Source organism: Anarhichas minor, unplaced genomic scaffold (genome assembly GCF_050575085.1).
Source record: "Anarhichas minor isolate MPS153535 unplaced genomic scaffold, ASM5057508v1 ptg000041l, whole genome shotgun sequence".
NCBI classification, from domain to species: domain Eukaryota; kingdom Metazoa; phylum Chordata; class Actinopteri; order Perciformes; family Anarhichadidae; genus Anarhichas; species Anarhichas minor.
In genome coordinates this window covers 2,339,174-2,348,591 of record NW_027466487.1, presented here as the reverse complement: position 1 = coordinate 2,348,591, position 9,418 = coordinate 2,339,174, and the positions used below count along the sequence as shown (strand labels likewise).

General features: G+C 41.3%; 1 protein-coding gene across 1 annotated transcript; it reads left to right on the top strand.

Moving 5' to 3' along the window:
• The first annotated feature begins 4 nt into the window (after window positions 1-4).
• On the top strand, window positions 5-7,860 carry plekha8 (pleckstrin homology domain containing, family A (phosphoinositide binding specific) member 8). The gene is made up of 13 exons (XM_076108829.1): window positions 5-162; window positions 649-765; window positions 904-1,059; window positions 1,148-1,269; window positions 1,549-1,707; window positions 1,823-1,863; window positions 2,086-2,204; window positions 2,995-3,349; window positions 4,153-4,238; window positions 5,268-5,326; window positions 5,679-5,880; window positions 5,965-6,026; window positions 6,100-7,860. The coding sequence occupies exons 1-13, from the start codon at window positions 123-125 to the stop codon at window positions 6,295-6,297; spliced, it is 1,716 nt and encodes a 571-aa protein (XP_075964944.1). The 5' UTR covers window positions 5-122; the 3' UTR covers window positions 6,298-7,860.
• The last annotated feature ends 1,558 nt before the right edge of the window (window positions 7,861-9,418 follow it).

Below are 9,418 nucleotides of genomic sequence, written 5' to 3'. Positions count from 1 at the left end.
AAAGCCCAGGACGTTACTCCACAAATCACACTCGGTCCCCGATGGAGTCGCTGCAATCAGCTGTGCATCGTATCTTGTTGTGATAAACAAGTAATGAACGGCAGAAACACATAGTTAAAACAATGGAGGGAATGCTGCATAAATGGACCAACTATATTAGCGGTAAATTAATCCTGTAGTCGTTGCGTTTTTCGGTTACAGTGCTCGTTTTACGGTAGCTAGCTAGCACGACAACGTCATTCACTTGTGTTGAGTTGGTTAACGTTAACAGGCGACGGGTAAGCTAACGTTAGCTACCGTGAGGCTTCAACTGTCGGCGCTTATGCACCGCTTTAAATTAACAACCTTTTTGTTTGACGTTGCTACGTTAAGTTAGCAGTTTACCGAATTAGAAGTTAACCGTATTTAAGTAGTTTTAACCGGTAGCGCCATTGTAGATAACGTTAGTTCCCCACCATCTGTCATTGTAATCTGATTTAACGACTGCTTAACGCTAGCTAACGTAAGGGTTAACATTAACTCTTTACAACTTCATGAAGCTGTTTTTTATTGAGTTTTTCTAATTGATTACCGACATTGAAAAGTGAAGTACCCATGCTCGTTAAACAATGATCAAACGACTATAAATTACTATTTTATTTTTTTCAGGTTGGCAACCTCGTTGGTTTGTGCTTGACGGAGGAACTTTGTCTTACTATGACTCTCAAGAAGATGCGTGGAAAGGTTGCAAGGGCAGCATTAAAATTTCCGTTTGTGAAATCCAAGGTCTGTATGGCTCACTTTGTCCTGTCTGCTGTGTTTCATTGTGCAAAGTGTTTGTGAGTAACTGTCTCGCCCTTTTTTTATGTAGTCCTGACAAACATGTCTCCCTGTGTGTGTATGTGTGTGTGTGTGTTTCATTAGTTCATTCCTCTGACTCTACACGAGTTGACCTGACCATACCAGGAGAGCAGTACTTTTACCTCAAAGCCATCAACGCAGCAGAGAGGCAGAAATGGCTGGTGGCACTGGGAACAGCCAAAGCCTGCCTTACAGACAACCGAACAAAAAGAGAAAAAGGTATTTCAATGCTACGAGTACCCTTACACAGCTAGCATTCTATTGTAAAAACGTTGTGAACGGTTTGCTGCTGCTGTTATTATTGCAGAGCTCCAGGAGAACACGGAGGCATTGAAAACTAAGATGTCGGAGCTCCGGTTGTACTGTGACCTTCTTCTCCAACAAGTAAACAAGATCAAGGAGAATGATGAGCTAGGAGACACGGCGGAGGTAAGCTTAAGGTTTGGATGAGCTGATGAAATAAGAGAAGCTGCTGTTGGTGTGAGACTGCAGTATAGGGTAGCAAGACATTCAACTGTTGTGTGCTTATGCATACTTATAGACCGGACAGCAAGCAGTTATCACAAGTACATTTTCTCTTCTTATTTTTCTTTGTTTTATATTTAGTTTTTTTAATAGATTTCAGCGGAACAACACACTTGCCTGTCAGGATATTTAGGGGGAGTGTCGGCTAATGTGTGTGTGTGTGTGTGTGTGTGTCCCTTTCAGACAGGAATAGACACTGGAAACATGGTGAGGTCTACGTGCACCACTTTCCTCAAGACTCTAGAGGAATGCATGCAAATAGCAAACCACACGTTTAGTTCAGATGTGGCGACGCAGAGTCCACCAGGATCTCCTCCAGTAGCCACCATCAAACCTCAGAAGGTACATTTATGTCACCACTCCTGTGTCTAATCAGATAATCTAGTAAAATCAGCATTACTTGTTTAATTATATATGTATATATTTATAACTCCCTAATGTCTTGCTTCTCCAACAGATTAAACCTGTCAATCATTTAAAACAGAACCTTGGAGAAAAGTAGGTTTTCTTTCATAATGTATTTTTACTTCCTACACTGCTTCTTCTCAAATTTTTTTAAGTAGCACTCAGGACAGTGAGGTGAACATTAAATACCCGTTCAAATGTTTTCTGTTTATACGATAAAACATCATTAATGTTGCATTTCTGTTGCACTAGACTCTCAAAATAAGTGCGTTCTGAGTTTTAGAATTAACATTGCACGCTCAAAATTGATTCCAGATGGAGAGATTTGGCTGAAACCTCAGGAGAAGTAATTGCACAGGACAACCAGAGCCTTGACTCTGGAGCCGACAGACCAGATGAGCCCGATAGACCAGAACACCATCATTCCCCATCAAGTAAGTGAGGTGTCCAAACCACTTCACTTGCTCCCTGAACTGAAACCATTCCTGCATTCCATAAAGGAAAGACCACACACACACACACACACACACACATCCCAAAGGGTTGTTGTGTGTACATCATCTGACCTCATGGATAGATTATTGCCTTTTAGTGAGCAGACAGTGATGGATGCCCCAATTACATTATTGCATTTCCCTTAGCAGTAACACAGGCTTTATACAGGGAAAGTCTGTTTTATCTGTAATACATATACTATCTCACTGTGAATACAAAGATACATTATTTAAAACACACAATAGATTTTTAAGTGTGCTTATGAGGTGAAGGGATTTCTTTTATTACATAGGATTTTTTTTTTAATGTAATGTAGCACTTTACTGGAACTTGAGAGATGTTTTTTATGAGGGTTTTTTTTTTGTTACATAATTGACATCACGTTATTTTGGTTAAGGCAAAAATACCAAAACAAAGCGATGGTAAAGAAAAGCATTTCAAGAAGCCTGATGTTAAATCACAGTCGGGTGTAGTCGCAACTGAAACCAGTCACACTTTACCACACCCAACTGTGACATACTGAACCATTCAGCCTATAGAGGTCAGTACAGCAACACCTCTACACAATACAACATGTATGTAGTGCTGCTCTTGAAGTTCATATAATTTTACTGAAATACTAACTGATGGATGAGCATGAATGTCGGTGTACCCTGCCTGTGGTTAAGGAGAATAAGTCGATCGTTGTGCAAGTCATCCAAGTGCTGTTTGTCTACTCTTGTCACCCAGATGTCGATGGCGCCGACAGCAACAGGTCAGTCCACGAGGAGGGAGTCGATCCTACTTCACACACTACCCAGAATACCTCTGGGACTGAACACTACGAACAACCAGCAGAGAGGGGTGAGGAAAACGAAGCGGACGATCAAAAGGAGACAAAACAAGAGCAGCCGCACAAAGTGGACCAAAGTCAGGAAGAGCACGACAACAACAACAAGGAAGCGGACGTCGTTCAGCCTCAGCACCAACAGGAAGCTGTTCCAGACCAAGAGGAGGCTCAACGTGAAGGTGAAACCTCCAGAGATTCACCAGATTCAGAAGACACCGAGCAGGTGGAAACTTTCTTCAGCACAATGAGTCACAGGTATGAAAATGCTACTCAGGAAGGTCACATTCTTTAGGACACACGCGTTACTGTGTGATCGTCTGTGGTGTTTTACTATGACAGTATTAGGGTTAACCAATCCAAGCTATATGTAGTATTCTTGTCTTGGAGGCACTGCACTTCTGCTGCAACTTTTGACTAAACTGCACAGTTACTTAGTTTGTGGAAATATATTAATTGTGTTAAAGTGTTGCACAGAATTTATATATAACAGGTTTTGGAACATTTTGACTGAATCCATTTCACGATGTCATTATAAGTGTTTTATATTAGTGTGTTCTCTCTTGATCACGTGACACAGAGAGGCCCTCATCTGATATTTGGGTTTGTAAAGCTTTTTTGTTTCACTCTGTATTTCAAACGTATTTTATTTTCTCTTTTTAAGACCTTGAAGAGTGTTACTGAACAATGGACTAGCGTGTTAATAATCAATTCTAAACATTATTATAATGGGGGGAAAAAAAATCATTGTCTCACTTAACCAGTATTTAACTGCAAGATGTGACAGTGCGTTCATTTTGGAGTTGGTCTTTTTTAATATCGATGAGACGGTTTAAGATGAACAACAACTCTGTTAAGTTGTAGACAAAGTAGCAGAATAGTCTCAGGTATTATGGTCAGGCACAGAAATGCATGGCACTGTGTGGATCATTTCTCTGGCTTGGTTTTTGACATTTGTACCCTTTTCTGTTATTGTTTTCTGTTGGAGTTGATCAAATAAAACTGACTGGCATACTTCCCTCTAATATATTCTCCTGTTTGAATCTGTTCTACTCTTTTAGATTTAGTGATATAAGACTGGACGACGGCAATGGTATCCCTACACAAGAGTTTTTGGACTCATGCTATGCACTAGTACCTGTATTAGGTAGGCCGGTCACTTTCAGTTTCTCCTCTTGATCTGCCTCTTTGCCTCTTTCTCATGCTGCACCTGTGCTCATTTCACCCTTTTATAGCTTTCATAAGGAAAACTTCTTCATACAATTTCTCTTGTAATTTCTGCATGCTCTGTCATTTACATTGTCTTAATTGTACTTAATAAGGTGACAGCTTTCTGTCTTGGGTTAATAATCGCCAGCCTTTTCTTTCATGCCCTCATTATTTCCCTCTGCACCTTTCATTGGTTTTCTTTATTCTTTGTTGCCTCACAGTCTATCTTAAGTTTATTGTTGGCTCATACTTGTTCCTGTGTCGTAGTCTGTGTGCACTACACATCTACACGTAGATAAAGGTGGCCGGTCACGGTAACGACACAAACGAGGACAAAGACTTTAAAAACATTTCTTGTTTTGCCAATTTTGGAGGAAATTGTCAGGCGGGTTGAAAAAAAACCTTTTTCCGAGCTACATCAGATGTGGCCCAATAATGAGGAGGGGAGGTTGGAGAATGATTTTGGGTCATCCAGAATGACCTGGTGGTACGAGAGGTTTGCAGATAAGCATCAACGTTGAATTTGTTCACATGTAAGATGGCCAGGATACCAGAGCATTATGTTTTTATTATGAACAGTAGGGCTTTTATAAAGGTCCCCTTTAAATGTAAAACATTGGAAATCTCTGTTAGTGACTAAATATATATCTAAAGTGATGTCAACTTTTGCTCACGTCTAGCTGTGCACAAACATTTTCAGCCCAAATGAATGACAAATCTTGACCCAGACTCCACGCAGCATGCCCTCAGAATTGGCACGTAGGTCTTCTACTGTGTCACAAGCCGTTACTATTTTCCCATTAAATCTGAGTCAAAAGGTGAAATTGTCTTCTGAACATTGTTACACAGGGTTTTCTTCCCTCTTTAGCATTGCTTAAAACACTGTAGTCCTAATAAGATGACATGAAACTAAGAATCCTTTCTTTCATAAGCAACAAGTGAATGCTCATGGGTTTTCTCTTCTCAGACAAGCTGGGCCCCACAGTGTTTGCACCAGTTAAAATGGATTTTGTTGGAAATATCAAGGTATGTGTTCATGTCATTGAGAGGTTGTCTTAAAGCAGATTTCACTGTTCAACAAAAGAAATGAAGGCGTAGCTCTTCAAAAGTGGCTTTACATCTACATGTAGTGTGACAAACAGGATTAATCAACATTAGTACTTAAGCACCCACTACAGTATAATGTCAACACAGATTTACTATAATAAGTGAAAACCAAAATCTCAGTACTGGTATTCTTGTTCTGTCAGTGTACATTAGATTAAGTACTGTAACTTATTGAGCTGTTCTAATAGAGTCCTTTATCATTTTGTCTGATCAGAGTCAGAATGATGACTCCAGCTCTTGTCACCATATCAACGTCTTTTAAACCCTGTAGAAAATTCATCAGAAGCTGATGTCGGAGCCCGACAGCTTCCCCACGCTACAGTCCATCGTGCTGTATGAAGTGCAGACCGATGTTGCTCGGGTGCGTAACTCAGCCACCGAGGCTCTGCTGTGGCTCGGACGAGGCCTGAAGTTCCTCAAGGAGTTCCTGTCAGAGGTCAATGCGGGAGAACAAGACATCCAGGGTGCACTAAGTGAGTCCGATCTCTACGATGAAAAAAAGATACAACTCGACGCACGTTCAAGATCCATCACGTTCTGTCTATTCTCTCCCCCAGACAATGCCTATGGAAAGAGCCTCCGACAGTACCACGGATGGGTCGTGCGAGGCGTTTTCGCTGTAGGTATCTCTCACACCAATGCTTCATCTGTTCTTGGAATGTGTGACTATCAAATGTTTCCTATTTCCCCAGTTGGCGCTGAGAGCTGCACCGTCTTATCGAAGTTTCGCCGCTGCCTTAGTGTCGAGAGAGGGCGACGAGCTGAAGGGCGGCTTCACCCGCGGCATGCACAGGGACCTGGGAGTGTACCTGCCCGCCATGGAGAAGCATCTGGCCATCCTAGATGCCCTGTATGAAGAATACAACCTGGAGTCCGATGAAGTGGTGTGAAACTCGGAACAGAGAGAGGCGCCGCATTCAAAGGAAGGACAGAACCCGACTGCTGAAGGATGGTGCCGGATGCATCTTTGTGTACAAAATAGTGTGAGCATGTCCCGTGTCAGTGTGAGGTGTTAGCAGTGGAGGCTCTAGGTTTGAGGAAGGTATTAATGTCTGTATTTAGGAACAAGCAATAACAATGGAGACATTTATGGTTTGTTGAAGAGACTCCAACCATAATGATTCATGCTGACATTTGTTTCTGGTGCACATTGTGTGGCTGTATTGTGGCTTGTTATGTACAGGTACATAACCACAAGTACTCTAGTAACTGTCCCTGGAAGATCATGTGTGATTTCCCTTCAACTGATGAGAATGCAAAGACATTTTCTAATCAAGATTGTCTTGGATTCATGAAACCGGGTGATACTTGCGACTAACATTAAGCACTTGTTTGACAAAAACAATGTCAGATTGTGCCAATGCCCAATATATATATATATGCCTTAAGTATGTGATGGGATAGCAAACTGGGCTAACTTTTAATGTATTATGTAGAAAGTTAGTTTTTGCACTGACCATTGAAAGCTATGGCATTATGATCACTTTTTTTTTTGTTTTTCTTTCCTGAAATGTCAAAACAAACCCTGCAGGTTGACAGTGTATTGTTTTACATCACTAAAATATTACGAGCTATCGCTCTGGAGACTTTCCGTGGGACCAAAAGAAGCTGTCATGTGACTGGCTTTAGCCTTTGAGTACCGCAACACACAAGAATAAAGTGATACAGTGTCGCTGTTTGAAGTACTGACAACTGCTGAATACGTTTGTGGACATCCTCTGCACAAACCTATGCATAGAATGCATTTTCACAGTCTATTGTGTCCTAAGTTATAAAGTTCACATTGATGTCATTGCGGTCCAGCTCTGGTGGGAATGTAAGGGCATTTGTATCCATAGAGCATGTTTATTGCTTGCATGGTTTTATGTATTAAGTAACATTGGTGCCAATGGAGAGTGAATATAGGCCAAGGACTTGAAGTAACCGAGTTGTTGAAGAATCCTAAAGTGGATCGATGAAAAGTTCAAATACATTGCTTCTCCTTCATCTCGGTACTGATAATGAACAGTAACATTCAGCTGGTCTACTTCATCTCGTCCATGCACTGTTCTGCATATAACGAGTGTTGTTACCAGCCCTGCTTCATAGTTTATTTTAATAATTAAAAAATGAGTGGTAAGACTTCAACCTCCCAGCCAGGTTAAAGTTTGTCCATGTCAATGAACCATTCAAACAAAGCAGGACCATCCTCATAGGGCTTCTTTTTACTAAGACATACTGTACCACATAGTATTTTTAATTGTATTCTAACTTTTCTTTTGTTTTCAGGAATGCATACAGTAATTCTTGAAGTAAGTCATTTGCAGTATAGGTTTACATCACAGATGGGCTGATTTCTTGTGGCAAATAAACCTCAATGTTTTTCCATGGTGATATTGCGAATGTTTGATTTGGTTTTCTATGACTGTATATAAGATGGTATTTGATTTTTACATAATAAATAATGAAGTTGTCTTGGTGTGTGTGTGTCCAGTCCTGTCGTAGTCAAATATGAGGTCTCAGATTTCTTCATCAGATAGTCCAGAGGTAATGTTTCATTCACAGAAGAGAAATGTCTCGGCGTGCTTCAGGTCTGCCACGTCCCTCTCAGTGCCTGATCCCCCACGTTGCTGTTTCATTTACCTGGCGAAACACTGCTTTCCTTTGATAGCACCTTAACACTGCTCTGTTAATCCTTCATCCTTTTGTCTTTGTGACCCTATCAAGGAAGCCTTGTGGAGGTTCCCTATTTATTGTGCTTCTCCTGGTGAAACTGAAATCAAATAGAGTGTATAATTGACCCTCAATTTTCTGTATTTTGCTTGTTAATCAAACAAATCAACGAGTATATAAGAGAATAAGCAATAGATGGTAAATCTGCACAGGTGTTTGTCTAAACAACAGTGGCCCTGAGCTCAAATAACACCTTTGCATACTTTGCTGTGAGAGTTTTGCACGTGGATCAGTAGTGCGTCCTCTGCCAGGACCACAGCACCCTGCATGCCAGCCATTCCTGCTTATAGGTCAGGGATTTTCACTTGCCTTAGGCCAACAGCTGGGCGCCTCACTGTTTCCTGTCCCCATGGCCTCATTTGCATCGCCCCTTCTGCCACAGCTGCAATGCTACACCACCCAACCTGCACTAAAATAAGTCCTTTTGTTGAGGAAAGTGTTTGATTTCACTTCACCTTGAGACAGCTCAAAATAGAACTTAACTCCATGACCAGCGTCTTTGAGAGAGAGAGGGAAAACCAATCAAATCTTGAAAACAAACAGCTGGTAGTTAATAAATGAATTTGTAAGAGAACTGTTTAAGGTTCCCAATCTCCACAAATAGTAAACTCCAATTGTTGGATTCGTCTGTGAGCACAGCAGATCTTTTCATTACAGAGCAGTCGAATGAGGTCGGCCACAGCATCTCCAGCGACATTTAGTGCTGTACAGAGACATCTGTGGTACAAATCTGATTGGTCTGGTCAGGGGAATGCACATGATGGGACAAATCAACCAAGGTAAGCTTTTACTTGGGCATCTCAGCAGACAAATTGCCCTGATGCGATTTAGAAAAGAAATATGGCATGCTAATAGAGTTATGTGGTCGTGTCCAACCTCAAACATCTCTGTTGCAACACTGGCTGGTTGCCCATGCCCAACCTGTATCACTGTGCCTCATCTCCAGGCACAGACTCCGCTCTAAAGGGGGCTTCATCGAGACAGAATAAAAAGCTGTAAAACCCATTGCCATGTCTGAGAAAACAGCGAGAGTTCACTGGGCGGTCTGTTAGCTATCTCGTCTAATGCAGCACTTTGCAAGGAGCCGCTGACAGCATCTCTTTTGCACTTGATAGATATCTGCTTTGTCTGCTTTTTGTTGTTGGTTGTTTTGTTTTTTTACAGTGAGTGCTCTGAAAGAACATTGGCTTTTTGCACAGCATCCAATCACTGTCGACACTTGCTCACAATGCACAGGAAGCAGAGCTGCTGGAAAAAAAAAAACCCTGACATAAGTTTAAAGATTCATGTGTGTAAAGC

What these genes read in the sequence shown, in the direction of transcription:
- plekha8 (XM_076108829.1), top strand. Translation starts at nt 123, where the DNA reads ATGGAGGGAATGCTGCATAAATGGACCAACTATATTAGCG. An exon ending in ATGGACCAACTATATTAGCG is followed by an intron (nt 163 to 648) that starts GTAAATTAATCC and finishes TATTTTTTTCAG; the next exon opens with GTTGGCAACCTCGTTGGTTT. An exon ending in ATTTTGTTGGAAATATCAAG is followed by an intron (nt 5,327 to 5,678) that starts GTATGTGTTCAT and finishes TAAACCCTGTAG; the next exon opens with AAAATTCATCAGAAGCTGAT.